The sequence below is a fragment of the Ixodes scapularis genome, unplaced genomic scaffold (assembly GCF_016920785.2).
Source record: "Ixodes scapularis isolate PalLabHiFi unplaced genomic scaffold, ASM1692078v2 PGA_scaffold1__304_contigs__length_218370807, whole genome shotgun sequence".
NCBI classification, from domain to species: Eukaryota; Metazoa; Arthropoda; class Arachnida; order Ixodida; family Ixodidae; genus Ixodes; species Ixodes scapularis.
This window is the reverse complement of record NW_024609846.1, coordinates 23,740,713-23,756,974: the sequence shown is the minus strand read 5'-3', so window position 1 is coordinate 23,756,974 and position 16,262 is coordinate 23,740,713. Positions and strand designations below refer to the sequence as shown.

The 16,262-nt window shown below is 45.4% G+C and overlaps 1 protein-coding gene across 3 annotated transcripts in view; it reads right to left on the bottom strand.

Annotated features, from left to right (window-relative positions):
• Nucleotides 1–16,262, bottom strand: part of LOC8033785 (G protein-coupled receptor kinase 1) — a 59,679-nt gene that overhangs the window by 18,294 nt on the left and 25,123 nt on the right. For all 3 annotated transcript variants that reach the window (XM_029970357.4, XM_029970359.4, XM_029970358.4), the window contains exons 3-11: nt 15,493–15,566; nt 4,778–4,879; nt 4,621–4,695; nt 3,768–3,829; nt 3,655–3,706; nt 3,015–3,106; nt 2,813–2,912; nt 2,029–2,110; nt 483–613 (exon numbers count right to left, since the gene is read on the bottom strand). In XM_029970357.4, coding sequence (XP_029826217.1) covers nt 483–613; nt 2,029–2,110; nt 2,813–2,912; nt 3,015–3,106; nt 3,655–3,706; nt 3,768–3,829; nt 4,621–4,695; nt 4,778–4,879; nt 15,493–15,566 — 770 coding nt within the window. The remainder of the gene's footprint in view (nt 1–482; nt 614–2,028; nt 2,111–2,812; nt 2,913–3,014; nt 3,107–3,654; nt 3,707–3,767; nt 3,830–4,620; nt 4,696–4,777; nt 4,880–15,492; nt 15,567–16,262) is intronic.

Genomic DNA, 16,262 nt, shown 5'->3' with positions numbered 1-16,262 from the left:
CACAGCTTCTCCCCAGAGTCAGGCACGTAGCCAGGGGGGAGGCCCACGGGCCCGGCCCCTCCCCCCTTCCCCCCGAAGTCTTCCGTTTTGCTGGGGCCTCCTCTCCCCCCTCCCCCTCATACAGCATTTTGTCATGGGCGGGCCCCCCCGAACCAAAATCCTGGCTACGTGCCTGCCCAGAGTCCTTATCTGCTGTGGTCACGGAACACAGCCACCAGTGTTGCAATGTATCGGCAAATGCGAGCCATATTTATTTTTTACTAATAGTGCGTGATAGTGTCCTCAGCAGCCAAACATACGGTGAAGCGGAGCCTAAAATGCACCCATATTCGCAAATATTCACTGTTGGTAGACACCCGTGTCAATAGGCACACCGACCAACGCCGGGACAGATGCACAGTACGGAAGGCCACGACACAAAGCCTGTCATCGGGCAACGAATTGCACAATGGAAGGAGAGAGAGAGAAAGAAAAGAGACAACCTTGAGGTCTCGGTAGACCACATATCTCCGGTGCATGTGCTCCAGCCCCAGGATAACTTCAGCGGCGTAGAAGCGCATCTCTTGCTCCGTGAACACTCCGTGCTGAGAGAGGTGGTAGTGCAAGTCACCCCCTGCAACACGGGATGCACCTATTGTAACTTCGACGCCGGCCCCTTCGGTCCAAGCTCGGAAGATTTCGAGACGAGTCACTACGAGAGTGCACGCAGAATCGTTCACTTTGCCCAGTGGTGTTTGCAAGACTGGCTGTTGTGTATGGTGCTCTCTTGGGAACTGGACAAACCAACAGTTGGTAGGGGGGACGCTTTTTCATGTTGTGCTCAGAGGAGGAATCTTTCCAAAATCAATAACTTGACAACAAGCTCTAACATATCCTGATGAGCCGCAAAGAATGGACAAAATCAAAATCCAGAGAGCAGAAAATTTTACCACAATAAAGAAGTCTCCTGCATGTCTTTCTAAGACAAACTGAAACTATACTCAGCAATAATTTCTCCTTCCTCTCAAAGGTTTCCCTAAACTGCCTCATCATATTTGAGAAAAAGAAAATATTTCATACGATTGATTGTGGCAAAATTAATTAGTTTGAGTGGATAAATCAACCACTCAAAAACACATTCACAAGGAGCTGCATGTCATTCTGTTGAACATTTAATCGCCAATTTCTAGGAATTTCTTGGACTTGCTTTCAAGAACTTACTGCATAATACCAAGCAAGTGCCCACTCAATATTTATCGATAATCGAAGAAAAAAATGGGGGATTGACGCTTGTCTGGTTATCAATTTTACATATCAATGTACTGTGCATATCTTCTCAAATCTTAAGGCTCGTTCACACTCTTGCAACCGAGTACGACCGAGAGAGACAAGATCGGTTTTTAATCACCTTGCGACTTCTTAGGACCTGGCACGCTGCTGTGGAGATGGTCCTAAGACGTCTTAAGAGGATTAAAAACCGGTCTGGTCTCTCTCGGTCGTACTCGGTTGCAAGAGTGTGAACGAGCCTTTACAAATTTGGGAATGGGCGCTTAGTGTGGAATGGGCGGATGCGTAATATTCTACAATAGATTAAAAAAAAAAAGCTTGGTTTCTTGTGAAATATTACTGATTTCTCCTTTTATGTTATCAATTAGAATACTAGTATGCATATTTAGCATCAGTTATTTTATTTAAAAGTATAAGCTTCAAATGCAAAGGTTTTTCTCTAACCACCAAATCTTATAAGAACGTAGGTACTTTGCAGAGAGTAGGAGTTACGAACAAAACTTATTTTTTTGTTTCTTGAAGTGACGAGTGCAGCCGCGAGGCGATTTTGTGAGAAAGGTTTCTATAAAAAGCAATCATCCCATATTTACTTAGGACTTGCGACTTCCCACGAAAGCGATGGAAGATGCGATACGCAAGTGCGGGATGCATTGGAAGAACCGGCACTTCAATGCTGTTGCTAGCTTACCAGCGTTTCCAATGAAATGGGCATTGCATAGTAAAAAGAAAAACGTCGAAGCTCTGGGTGAGCTGGACACTCACCGTTCATGAGGTCCAGGATGAAACACAGTTTGTCTGGTGTTTGGAACGCATAGGTCATGCACACAATGAAAGGGCAGTCCTCCTACAAGACACACAAGAATGATGTCCCATCAGAGATGTGATACTCTTAGGTGAAAGACCAAAGCTTGCAAATCCATCCAAGTGAACTTTTAGTTTCTATTTGAGTTCTATATTACTCCCATGGGCACTTTTGTTATGTGAATATACCATAGTTTTCTCACTCTTGGAGCATAATAAAGAGAATAATGTACTTAAAAGATTACTGCAACGCACGCTTCTTCCCGAAATGGAATATGCCTGCCAAGAATTTTTTAAATGTCTGTGGTGTCAAGTGCCTAAAAAAAAGAAAAAAAGATATGGTTGCAATTGTTATTAACTCGTGTTTCACAAAATTCATGGGTACACATCTGGAACATTTTATCCCCAGCTAGCAAGGTTTCTCCTTCACATGGTCATCACGTATCGTAACGAACCGTGCACATGCACATAATTACTGCAAATAAAAATGAAAAAAAAAAAAAAAAAAATGAATTTTTAAAAAAAACTTTGGGCACAGCGAATTTATCTGTAGCTCCTAGAGTTTATGAGTTGCTGCAAGGTTTAACAATGAAATTTCATTCATTGTTATAAGGATTTCTTTAATTTGACTTTTATGGCAGAAAACAATCAAAAGCACCTTCGACAGCAAAGCGATGTATACAAGTTTCTGTCGAGCCTGGCACATCGCCATCTTCCAACCGGCAAAATGAATGGGAGCACTCACCCCTGTACTGACGAGCGACAGCATAATCCTCTCGTTGAGGGCTAGTGTCTCGCCCACCTTCATCTTGATCCGCTTCTTGTCCAGACACTTCATCGCATACCTGCCAACGTGCGCACGTGAGTCGCAGCACCTCAATCCCGTGCGACTCGTGCTCGGGAGTGGCGCGAGCCGACACGAAACAAACGCTCTGGCCCCGACTCACATTTTCCCCGTGTCGGCTTTCCGGCAGCCGTACACCTCGCCAAAACCACCGCGTCCGATTATCCGGTGCACGCTGAAGTCATTCATTGTCAACTGGAGAAAGAAACAAAATGGATAAATAACTCGTTGTGTGGAACGTCTTTTGTCTTAAATGGCCCAAACGATCACCCAAAAAGACGAATGCAATCCCCGGTAAACATCTTGAATAAAATAATTGGCAGTGACCTTGAGCTTTGAAGTCTTCTAATGCATGAAACTGCATTAATGCGCAAGACGTGAATTTTCCAGCCAAATTTAGCGGGCAAGTGAACTCGTGTATAGGTCACGTGACATTAAATTCTCGTTAAATTTAGCGGGGAAGCTTATTTTATATTTTGGCCACAAGACGCTAACGCCACAAGACGCGACGCCACTTTCCCCGCTAAATTTCCGACAAAATACGCGCACGGAAAGACTGACCAAATTTTGGGATTGGGGGGGTAGCATTAAAAAGCATTTCATGCTTTAAAAAAAACATTACAGAGGCTTAATCTATACCCTATCTTCTTTTGCCGATAACTATGGTTCCAGCCCTATTCGTTTGCAGCTAGTAATCGCACTCCTTCACCAGGCAAGCAAAGCGCAAAGGATGATGGACTCACCTGAATATTAAGCTCGAGGTTTTTCCACTGGCAAAACCTTGTGTACTTTTCACTGCGGAGAAGCAAGCGGTGAGCACAGGGCCAAATCGTCGCGGCGGCCTCCTAACACTCACCTTTCGATAAACTTCCTAAAAATGTCGTCCCGTAAGAGGCTGAAGATTTCCTCAATGTAAGGCTGCAAAAAGAGGAACACACAGTCTCATCACAAGCAACGGTGAGCGTAGCGTGGGAATTCAGGTTTTTTTAATACCGAGAAAGACCCATGCGCTTAGAATGACAGGCGAGCAAACCCCTTCCCTCCCACCCTCCCCTCAACGTTCTTGCAATAGAGCGACGCAAAGGCTCATGGACCTTATTGAGAGTAACATAGTATCCGACTCGTGTGGTCGTGCGTCCATGCTTGGCTGAAACCCCGAAAAAATTTCACTATAGTCCACTGCAACTCAAGAAAGTAGGGTGAGGGAAAGAAAGGAAGGGGAGGAGGAAGCAGACTGAACGCTAAAGAAAGGAGGAGGTTTCCCCCTCTCTTCTGCAACAATCCGTCTGTTTCCTCTTCCCCGGCCTGCCTCTCCCTCGTCCTTTTTCCTTGAGTTGCAACCGACTATAGAAGCTACGAACGACTGAAAGGATTTGGGTGCTCTACACGTCTACTACAGGACCTTTTACGCCATTTACAAAAAACAATCGTAGGATCCGATTGGGGATCCTGTCACGCCAGCTCCAACATACGGGCTTCATCGAGACCACGGTCGCAAACAGGACGGGAACGGTAGGGTGCCTCTCTCGGACGCCCAGCCTCCAGCTCGTCCTCCTCCGTCACACTCCGGCTGCACGTGTACGCTCGGGGGTCATGAGACGTCCGAGCGTCGTCCGAGGTAGGAAGCTTGCGCCCGAGGCAGGACAATCGAAGAACCTCCCCGCCGTTCCCGTCCCGTCGGCGACTTTAGACGCCCTCAGAATGCTCACCTGAAATAAATTAACTGGAACCTCGTTCCTCATGAGAAACTTCTGGACGTGGCCTACGGACTCGAGCGAGTAATTCTGCAACGGAAGAGAAAGACCAGGTTCGGACAAAGAAGGGCCGTGTGCGGAAGAAGAGGACATCTGGGCCGCTCCGACTCACGTGCGTGTGCGAGAGCAGCTCCTTCATAATGTAGTTGTCGTAGATCTCCCGTGCTGCCGTCCTCCTCTCCTCCGCCGTCTCCAACTTCTCGTAGCGCTTGATCTGCGGGGACGACGGACGCTGCCTTAGAACGCTGCGCGGAACGGCTAACGAAAGGGCGAACCCGTTGCCCCGCTAAAAGGTACGGTGTAGGGAACGCGTGCCCCCCGCGCCTTTACCGCATCCAAAGGAAATGCTCCCTCGATTTCCGCTGCAATCCTGGCGCTGCCGTAGCAACGGCGGCGAACGCGGCGGCGAACGCGGCGGATGCCTGTTCTGCTGCGGATCGCTCTTTCGTTCAACGGTTTACAGAAGCTCCGGCAGCCGAGAGTCGGGACAACGTGACGACGGCGACGTTCACATTCTTTCGTGCTTCTTTCCCGGAACTTCTATGCCCAACTTCTACCAACCACGACATCCAACGGCATGACACACTGGCTTTTGCGGATTCATTTTTTGCCACTTGGGAACTTTTGATGTATGTACAGGATAGGACGCTAAACACACCGGTCCAGGCATCGCACTAGAAAGCAAGTTGACCCAGTGACAACTTAGCTAACAGATGTGACCGAGTTGACGAATCTACTAACCGGTCAACCACTCTCAATCTCACAAGAATTGTAGCGACTGGTAAGGGGGAGATGCTTGGCATTAACCCGTATATACGCAAACGGGAATACTGGCAGGATGTGGATATAAGAATTTTGTTTTCACACAAGCTTTTGTTTTCACACAAACTTTTGTTTTCCCACAAACTAAAAGTTCACATTAAACTTTAAAAAGTGGCACCGAGTCACTCTTTTCGTGGTATCATATGCAACACGCACAAATTATAACGTCCAGACCTCTTTGAATGTAACTTCAAGGGCGCTGCCACAAATAAAATAAACTGCTAATTTTCTGTTTGTTCTGTTTCTCGAAAAAAATTCTCGTTGCAAATCAGCTCGGCCATTGTCAACCAATGCGGCCATACCATCCCAGTGAGCCTGCTCATACGACTGAGCTGCAGAGAACATACAGACAGGGGCAGATCCAAAGGGGGGGGGGGGGGGGGGGGATTGCCCCCCTCCCCCAACAAACAAAGTCGACCCCCCCCCCCTCCTCAAAGGGCAATTTGACATGGGTGGACCCCCCAGTACAGAGAAAGAATGGGAGACTAGTATCCTTACAAATTTTCCTGCTTTCCCCCAAAACGGAGTTCTGGATCTCCCCTGCATGCAGACCACCAAAACTAACTGCAACACTTTCAACGTCCTAAATATCCACCCGTTTCCTCGGCTGGGTCATCCCAAGGCAAAGGGACATTTTTTTCATGTCTGGGATATGTACATAAAAAATAACTTGGATAAAAAAGCCTTAGAACTAAAGAAAAAAATGTGTTATTTTTGCAAAAAACATTAATTTTATTTTTGCTGATACCATGCTCTAAATTTCTGGAAATTGCATAAAACCTACGTATTAAAAAAAAACAAAAAAACATTCTGAAAAAAAAAAAAAGGAAGGTTGTTTATCACACAAATTTAGGTGGGCACCTAATTAGTTAATAATATGCCCTATCTTACATTAAGGTATAAATATTGAAAGATGCCATTTTGAGTTCAAATAGGGGCTCCAGAAAGAAGGAACTTTACGAGATTCCTGTATTTTTTTTAGTCGACCTGAATTTGGGTGTAAGCTACAATACATTCCTTTTCTTCATTCTCTTAGGACTAATAATTGAATTGCTTGTACTAAATCTTCAAAGCCCCATTTTGTTCCGTTTTAATTAAATGCCAAAACCCCCAGTTTATGCAGAAAAGGGCACATTGAGAGCCATAAAAAGCAATGTCGGCAGCGGTGTCCGGAACTTTCGAAATAGCCAAAAGTTCCATTCACCTCGTCTGTTTAACCAATGAAAAAATTAGAAAAGTACTTCTTGTTGCTGAGAAATTATATTTTAAAGATGAGCCTCTCCGACCATGCCTCCAGGTACTCGTCTCTTAGGCGCCACATGCAGGTTTTCGCCAGCGAGGCATCAACAGTCCGAGACGCTGGCGCAAGGTTGAAGTGAAGTGAAAGAAAATCCAGAGCCGCTGGTGGAGGAGATCTGGCCTTCTGCCCAGGTAACTGCCGACGAACGCAAGCCTGCATCGTCTGCTTCACGAGTGTGGGAATGCATACTGCGCGTCGGCATTGTCCTGTCGTGTGTTCAGATATAAAAACAATTCAGACCGGATAGCTCTTCACGGATGAAAAATGATAACAGTGACGTCGCTTCCCCATTGAACTTAAATGTATTTCGGTAGAACCGAGATGTACTGAAGTTCATTATCACATCCACCAAGAAAGCGCTGCCGAGGTAGTGATGACTTCATGGAAACGACTGCCCACAATGACGCTCTTCTAAGCGTCATTGTGGGCAGGGCATGTGGCACTCTTTTTGCGCGCAATATGGACCCTTTCCAAAATTCAGAGCCATCTGGTGGCTGAAATGGCGGTTCAACTTTTGCCATACGAATGGCGGCAATGAACCTGTAGCCTGCAGTATTTTATCGGGCACCGTTACTTTTGCATGTCAACGGCAGACAAAAATAAACTTTTTGCTATACAGGTTTTTCTGGATCATCTCTTCCAGTGTCGATTCCCACAACGATGCAATCAGTCAGAACGAAGCGCCAACCCAGACAGACGCATTGACAAAGTTCTACAAGTCAAGGGGTTTCAAAGTCGATTTAGTGCCACTAACAGGTTCACTGGGCTCGAATTAGAGAAATGAACACTTACGCAGCGCTTGCATTCAATTCTGGTTTTGTAACATACTAACGTCTAAAATGTATAGGCCTCGAATCCTCAGCTTAGAAGTATCTTCAACATGTTCCGTCATCAGTAAATAGAAAGCCGCCATTGGTATGGCACATATGCCATTTTTCAGATGATGATGATAGTGATCAAAGTGGCCAGACTGAGTTTCGGAAAGGGTCTATTGATGTCGAGTAAATGCAAAAACTGGTGCTGCAGGGAAGTCGTGTGGTTGTGCCAGCATCGCTGCGGACGAGATTTGGATCTGCTGCACGAGAGCCACCCGGGGGTTGAGAAAATGAAGCTGGTGGGCCGAAGTCGTGTATGGTGGCCAGGCATTGATGGGGACATTGTGACCAGGGTGAGAATGTGTGCAATCTGCCAGGTACACCCGTGAGCGATATGGAAGCCCTCTTCTTGTTTTTGATGCTCCTGCAAGTTTTGGAACAAGCTCTATTTTAGAAGAGGGCTAGAATGCAAAGTTCAGACCCCCAAGCCACGTACCATTTGAAACGTTGAGAATTATTATAGCTTTAGGGAGCCGTAACACAGGCTAGAAACCAGGTAAGGTGTTCACCTTCATATTGCCAGCGGGTGTACGTCGCGAGGCTCCAAGGGTCGTGCAGTAAATTCCGTGGCTGTTTCCTAGCCGGCCTCGGTCCCGGCTCCACGTGGATTTTGGGCGTCCATTTTGGGGGGTGTGCTTTTTGGTACTGGTAGATGCTTACTCTAAATGGGTGGAGGTGGTCCATGTGTAGTTCCCTTCAAAAGGGGCTGCAGTTTCGTGTCTGCAGTCGATATTCACAGTCTATGGACTGCCAGATGTGGTTGAGAGCGACAATGGTCCTGCATTCACAAGCTTTCTGCACAATTTCTGGCTCGTTATGAAGTGCGGCAGATTCTTGTTCCTCCATATCATCTAGCATTTAACGGTGCCGCCAAGAGGGTAGTTTAGACGGTAAAAAAAAAGTTGAAGGAGACTCAACCAGGAGATTTTGAGTGTCGGATAGCTAGAGTGCTGTTTGCATACGCGCTCCAGCAGAACTGCTCGTGGGTCTGTGCTTGAAAACTGCATTGAAGCTGCTACAACAGACCTTCGGAGCAAGGTCTAGTTTCATCAGCTGCAGCAGAAGGTGCTCAGCGACTGGTCAGCCAGGAGGGAACCAGTGCCACAACCAGGGGATCCTGTTTCGGCAAGGAACTTTCCACCAGGACCTCGTTGGGTGCCTGCGGTTGTCGGCCCGGCTATCAGTGCATTATCAACAGAGGTGCGGCGGCTAGATAGTACAGTGCGGTACTGCCATGAAGACCATTTGCGGCATCGGGTCAACGAGACAGTAGTTCAACCCACAACAGAGGCCGACGTTATGGAGCCGCGGCTGCCGCCGGTGAAGGTGCGACATCTGGAAGAGGCGGATGAGACAGCTCCTTGGGATGCCCATTGTGCAGAAGGCTGACATCGCTCTGGGGTTGTCAAGAGTGGCGTCCAACAGCCATGCAGACAGCGTTCCTCCCGGCATCCGTGTGCTGCGACAATCTCCGAGCCATGCGGCGGTTTTCTCCTTGACATCAGAATTTTCGGGGGAAAAGATGCTGCAGCCGGCAGTTACCGCTGCGCGCCTGGGTAGACACCAGGGGGCACATCGATCGCCCTTCCTATATGAAGCAGCGCAAGGTGCTGCTGGCCACTGACATTTAGGTTGCAGGCCACGCTGGATTGCACGTTCAGTCAATAAACATGTTTTGTTATTCATAACAGAAGCCAGGATGATGTCTACTTCAACCGAATAAAACATGTTTTCAGAAGAGCGTCGAAGACCTTGTATTGGCGTCTCAGATTGTTGACGCCTCACTGGCGAACACCGGCGTGCGTCGCCTATGAGGCGCGTGCCTGGAGGCATGGTTGGAGAGGCTCATCTTTAAAAAATAATTTCTCCGCAACAAAAAAAAAAAAGTACTTTTCTAATTTGTTTTTTATATGTTATACAGATGAGGTGAATTTAATTTCTTGCTATTCCGAAAGTTCGGGGCACTACTGCCCACATTGCTTTTTATGGCTCTCAATATGGCCGTTTCTGCCTAAACTGGAAATTTTGACATTTAATTAAAATGCAACAAAACGAGGCTTTGAAAAGTTAATGCAAGCAATTCAATTATCGGTCTTAAAAGAACAAATAAAAAAGTTTGTAGCTAATACCCAAATCTAAGATGACTAAAAAATAAAAAAAATGTCTTTTTTTGTTTTTCGGCTCCTAATTGGACTCAAAATGGTGTCTTTCAATATTTTAACTTTAGAGCTAGCTAAGGCATATTATTAAGCAATTAGGCGCCCACATAAATTAGTGTGATAAGCAATCGTCTTTTTACAATGATTTTCTTAAATACATAGGTTTCATGCAAATTACATAAATTTAGAGCATAATATCAACAAAAACAAAATTAATTTTTTCACAAAAGAATTTTTTTCTTGGAGCTCAGAGGCTTCTTCTTTATTCAAATGAAGTTTTTCGTACACATGCCAGACATGAAAAAACTGCTGCGCCTCCTTCAGCATGGCAGTTTCCCCAGAACGCCTCCTTTGGCACGACCCAGCTGTGTTTTCCAGAACATATTCGTTAGACCATACCTATTTTAAAAGTTCCTTACAGCTTTTTGTAAAAAAATATATATATATTTTTGTTGTTTGACGTTACTGACTCTGGACAACAGAAAAAATTGGTCGGTGCATAGGTTTACTATGCCGCATAAATTTTGCGCAGAACTACGGCCGCAGCTGAAGAAATGTCCCTGGACCCCTGCCTCACGACGATGTCGGGTGGGTCAGAAGCGAATGCCCATGGCTCAAAGTCAAGTAAGCAAAACGTGCAGCCCCCGCACCACCGTCTCTGGGACACATGTGCGGAATTGCATGCGATTGTTTCTAACGCTACGCCCAGTCCCGCGAAAGAGTCGCATGAATTGCCCGTGCCACAGAGCACGCGAGCTCGGCCGCTGTCCAGAGCGATGAGCGAAGATTGTGAAATCCCGGCTGCCGGAGCGGTGTCTATCGCAGCTTTAATCAGACAGGAGCGTGTCATATTGAAGCGAGCAAACGAGCAAGCCAGCAGATAAAAAGGGACGCGCGTGCGCACTGCCCGGTGTTATCTGTGCAACGTCACTTGCGTGACCAAGTTTTCGTGACACTGACTTGTCAACTTTGCACCCCTTCCAAGCGCAAAGGGAGACATAGTTCTACGTCCAATTACTGCCCATTCACAAAAGCAGGGGCACAGTTACACTTGGGAAAGATGTATCATGCTTTTGTGACAAAGACTTTGCATCGAGCAACATCTGGCTTCAAGGCATCTACGATTCCAATGGCTCCCCCACACTATGCGTAGAGAAACAGTTCACAGAGATGTGGCTACGAGGAGTTGTTACAGGAAAGTTCTAATGTCAGCTGGCCCACAAATAGACTTCCAATGTGTAAACCGTAAAAATACAGTCCCCCCTTCCCCCCCCCCAAAAAAGGAAAACAAAAACTTAAAATGACACTCAAAACCTAACGGAAAATCAATATTTAACCGCATGATAATTAGGAAAACCCACGGCATGTTACGAAAACCTCAGTCCAGTGTTTACCGTCTCTTTTTCCATCCCCCCCTCCCCAAAGGGTGGCAGCTGACTGAATATCCGATTGCTTGGAAAGCGGAAAACAATCATCAATCTTCTTTGCAATCCGAACCGGCTCGTAAAAAAAGCAAACAAAGAGTGCTTTGTCTTTGTCCGACTGCTGACGGGGGGGTGGGGGAACCCGACGCCCTTAAGACAGACTCGGTTTGTTACCTTCCTGTACAACGGAGATCCCCCGGCTACGAAAAGGGACGAACGCGGTTACAGAAACCACCGAAGTTCCCACGCCTTTCGGCCCCTTTCTAGTTGTGTTTAGCCCTTCTGCCATTCTCCTACACACTGCTGACGTCTACTTCTTACACAATTTGTTACTGCCTAGTGATGTTGGAAAAGAAAGAAAAAAAAAAAAAAAAAGCCTGGTTGATATTTATTATGTTGAAATATTTGTGAAAGGAAAAGGAAATACATAATGATTAAGCACCTTAAATTTTCCAAATCCCTCCCCCCCCCCCCCCCAAAAAAATGTAAACAAGTTTTTTTTTTTTTTTTTTTTTTTTTTTCAGAAATGTTTTGCTTGTTGGTTTTATTTCTATGGAGTGAAACCAATGTAGAGGAGCACACCAACCCGCTACGGCTATTGTTCCTTTTTCACAGCCTTATTTCGGCTCTTGCATTATTTTTCTATACCTTTACCTTTAAACAGTCTCCTCTATTCTTAGCACATAAAAGGGCTCCTGCAGTCATGTACTTAAAGGGGCCCTGCAATCATATTTAAGCGTCCACCTTTTTTGTGGTTTCCACGTCTCTTGGGGTTCGGTCAAGCCAGCAGGCACGGGGAGAGTAACTAAATATCAGTGCGTCATATTTTAACCGGACGACGCGGAAACCTCCTCCACCGACGGGGGCGACCCACGGTACCGAAAGCGCGCAAAATCTGACGTGTTTGGTCCTGGGCTTACTACTGGTCAGAGCCGCTAAAAGCTTCTTTTTAGTCGAAATACAAAATATAAGTGGCGCGAACCGTTTTAATTATTTATAAAAGTAGTTTTTGTTCAGTATTTTTGATCAAAAAAGAAACGAATGCAGTTCATAACGTACGGAAACAAGAAATGACCCGTTGACATACCCGCCACCAAGCGGTGGAAAAGGCGGCGCATACTAGAAAAGAATAGTGGGATCAGACGCCGACACGGAAAGGTCCCTGATGTTCGCGGCGGCGCTGCGGTCGTTTGGGCAGGAGCATCCGACCGGCTCCGAGCGTCCCGAAGGCCTTCGGCGAGAAGCTTTGTCTTGCGTTTTGGCCGCTTCGCGGTGTGGCAGCGCAAAGTAGCTCCCATTCTGAACTGATCTTTACCCCGAGTTTGCTGTCGTTTGTGGCCAATGAAGTGTCATGCCGAATTAGCCTTTAATCGCGCAGCAAATGCAATGAGAGCCGCTCTGGCTGCCCGCTGCATACAGCATATCGAGAACATGCTTTAGTGGCGCCCTCTCGCGCCGTCAACTCGGAGTGCGGCAGCCGTGAGCGTTAGATGAGCTCACTACCCTTCCTCTAGTTCACGGCCACTCTCAAGCAACCAAGGATGTCATGGGGAGGTTTTTTTTTTGCTTGTTTTTGTAATTTTAATTTGCCTATAACTTCTAAAATAAAGGGAATTTCGAGAAAAGAAAAGTTTCATTAAGTTACTACGTTCAGTGCGCTCAGGTTCGGTGCAATTTAAAAATTAGTAAAAAGTCATTGCAGGGCCCCTTTAATTTACTTTTAATACAGACAAGTTAACTTAACACTCCGAATGGGACAAACCCACAATAAATATATATATGTATATATACTTCTCAAATAGAAATCTAAGAAGTTCAAAAGACGTGTGTTTCGAAATCCCATGCGGCGGCGAAGCCAAAAGCATTTTCAGTCAGCGGATACGACCGGTTTCTGATGTTGCAAAGATTTGCTATGCCCTAAAAACCAACCAGAAAAATAATGGCCGTAATGCAGGGGGCCAATATCTACCTCCAAACAGTATTTAAAAATTAAAAAAAAAAAAAAAATGAACAATTTTTGGTAGCTTTTTTTCTGGAATTTCTCAAGGTCAATATGAGCACAGAAATACATCTGCGAGGAAAATGTTGCTTCGCTCGCTAAGAGCAGATTTCTATCCTGCGGTGTACGGGTAAGGGAAGTTATGCAACATAGACGAACCAGCAGTCGAAATGGCAGAGTAAAACAAACGGCTAGTTTTACAACTAGGCATGTGCGAATAAGGGATTTTGAGTTTGAATAATGAATAGTTTCTCCAAGCCTTTGACTACTGCACCAGATTAAACGAAAACCCAGCGGAACTCGTGATGGTTGTTCCCAAGCTTCCACTTGTCCATTTCTAAGCCAAGTTAATTTTAATCTTACTATATTTATGGACTAGACTCAGAAAGGTCAATGCCTAGATTGGAATGGCGACTAAATGCTGCATTTGACATGAAATTAAACCCAGTGTGATGCCCAGCTTATAACCAAATATCCTTTCTGAAATTTTAAATTTGAGGAAAAAGAAGAAAAGACAATAATAAATTATGAATGCAGGTTGTGAAGTCATTTCTGCCTAGTATATATTCCTGCATGCACAACAGCCACAGTCTAATTTTGAAACTTTTAGCGCAGAAAATACACAAACGTTCACAAAGTATCAGTTTCTTCGAGTGCCAAGAAATAGTTTACGCAAAAAAAATTAATTTTTCAGAGCAATATTGACGACGAGAGATTTATTTTAAAATCTGCGTGCAGTCCCCGACGTTACGGAATGGTAATCCGCTCTTTCCACCTCAACGTGAAGGCAAAGCCGATCCACCTCTCCTCCACGCGCCCGAAATGCCAAGAAAGAAAAGAAGTGAAAAGGAGCTGACTACCGACTAAATTGCGTCTCGCGTCATCAATATTGCTGTAAACCTTTATTGTTTTTCGCGTCAGATTAATTTTTTAACACGCATGTCATTACCAGATTGTTAATAAAATTCTTTTCAAGGGTTTCTTAACCATTTTTTCAGCTACCTAAACAAATAGCACTTTCAAGCTACCGGGACTTTAGCCATCACAATATGCTATTTATTTTCTCGAAATTCAGTATAGCAATTGAGAAAACCGTAAATGAAGGTGATGCCAAAACCAACATTCAAATTTTTGCGCGCTCTTCGGTGGCGTGACGTCACACATGGTACAGACTTTCAGGTCGTGCATGTAGTTTTAAACAGAGTATTTCGAGCGTTTTTTGCATGCTTCTCTGTGAATCAGTTACCAAACATTCTTTTCCCACCATCGAACATCTTGTAATCAGTTGGGAACGTGGCTTACTGCTGCTTACTGCCCACTTCGTACCATTTCTGTCGTAACACTTCAATGTTGCCAGTAGGGGCTCCCGGTTTAAGAAACACAATAAAAACGAAATTCGAAAATTCAAGAACTTTGCAAATTTTGTTTCTTTTCACACAATACTTCGGGAACTCGTAGAGCCATGTCTATTGGTGCGTTAAACCAATTTTGAGGCAAATCAGCGACCATGAAAAAATCACTGAAGTACCCCTTTAAGTGCCCCCCTTTTTTTTTTTTTGAAAGTAACCTAAAAGTGCCATAATTTTTTATTTGGAAGTTTTATTCCTCTAGTAATACAGATAAAATTTCAAAATTTTATTGCGCAAAAATCAGCGGCGGCGAAAAAAACAAAATGCGCCAACTAAAACGAGTGTTGCCATCTATGATCAGCGCCGCAAACTACTCGGATGAGCCTAGCTCGTCCGTGGAATTGAGGGCTACTGAAAAAACCACTGGACGAGCTGAACTCGTCCGTGGCATTTTTAGCCAAAAACCAGCCGACGAGCCCAGCTCGTCCCAGGCACTTAAAGGATTAAATACGCCAGGTACACAACGCCCCGCCTTGAAAGCACGCGTTCCTCCCGGGCACGCGACTGCAATATTTGCACTCTCAAAGTGTTGTTGATCCCGGCGGGTCAGCCCCATAGAGCGTGCTTTTCACCGAGCACCGCTGCGGAGAAGCAACAGCCGCGGAGCTTGCTTCTGTGGGCATTGCCTCTCCACGGTGCTTCGGCATTCGGTGACAAGTGCGTTCAACGGGGCTAACCCACCGTGATCGACGCACCGAAAAAACATTAATATTGCAGTTCATCTCGAAGCGAATATCAGAGAGCACAATATTTGAAACAACGATTTGAAAATTAGAACGTTCGCGGAACCCCATACAACAATGCCATGCTTGCCCCAAACAGGTGTGAGAGACGCTCACCTCCTCGTAGAAACTTAGCTGCGGCACCTGCTCGTCGCAGACGTTGTCGCAGAAATCCTTGAATAACAGGTAGCCTGGAAACAGAGGCCACACAACAAGGGGTCGTGATGAGCGTTCAAAGTCGCGCTACTGAAGCGAGTGTGAAGTCGTAACTAGCACACGTTCAGGACTCGAGCGAGACAAAAATGAAGTAGAATCTTATTACTAAATTCCCCAGATACCTTTTGATCGCCAAAGGCACATTACCCAATCGTTGCATGATACACCAATGCAAAAGCCTGGACCGACAAATGATTGTCGAATGAAGCAAGATGAAACAACGAAAATCCCCTCGTACAACCCTTTCTGCGTGCACATTAAGTTAGAACTACACGCACATTGTCGGCACGTTCGTACGGGTCAATAATTTAAGACGAATAATGCGGCTGATCTCGCGAACGCAGTGTAATGACGTTTGCAATTGGAGGCTAGTGTATAGGCAACGTGTCTACAATATTGCACGTTTCTAACTATCACTAAAATGTTTCAAAATTAAAAAGAAAAGTTTGATGTTTCGGATATGCACTGTAAGGCACGATGCTACGGGGTACTGAACTGCGAAGGAAGACAATATGGGACAAAGTTTCATAAAAAAAGTTAATAAATAAAAGCAACATTGTCGTTTTCCTCTTGAGAAAAAAGCAAGTTTTGCGCATCGTTCATTTGCCGTGCGAAGTAGTTCTAACAAGATTTGGATATCAGATGCTCCTGGCAGAAGTCTTGTTAAGATA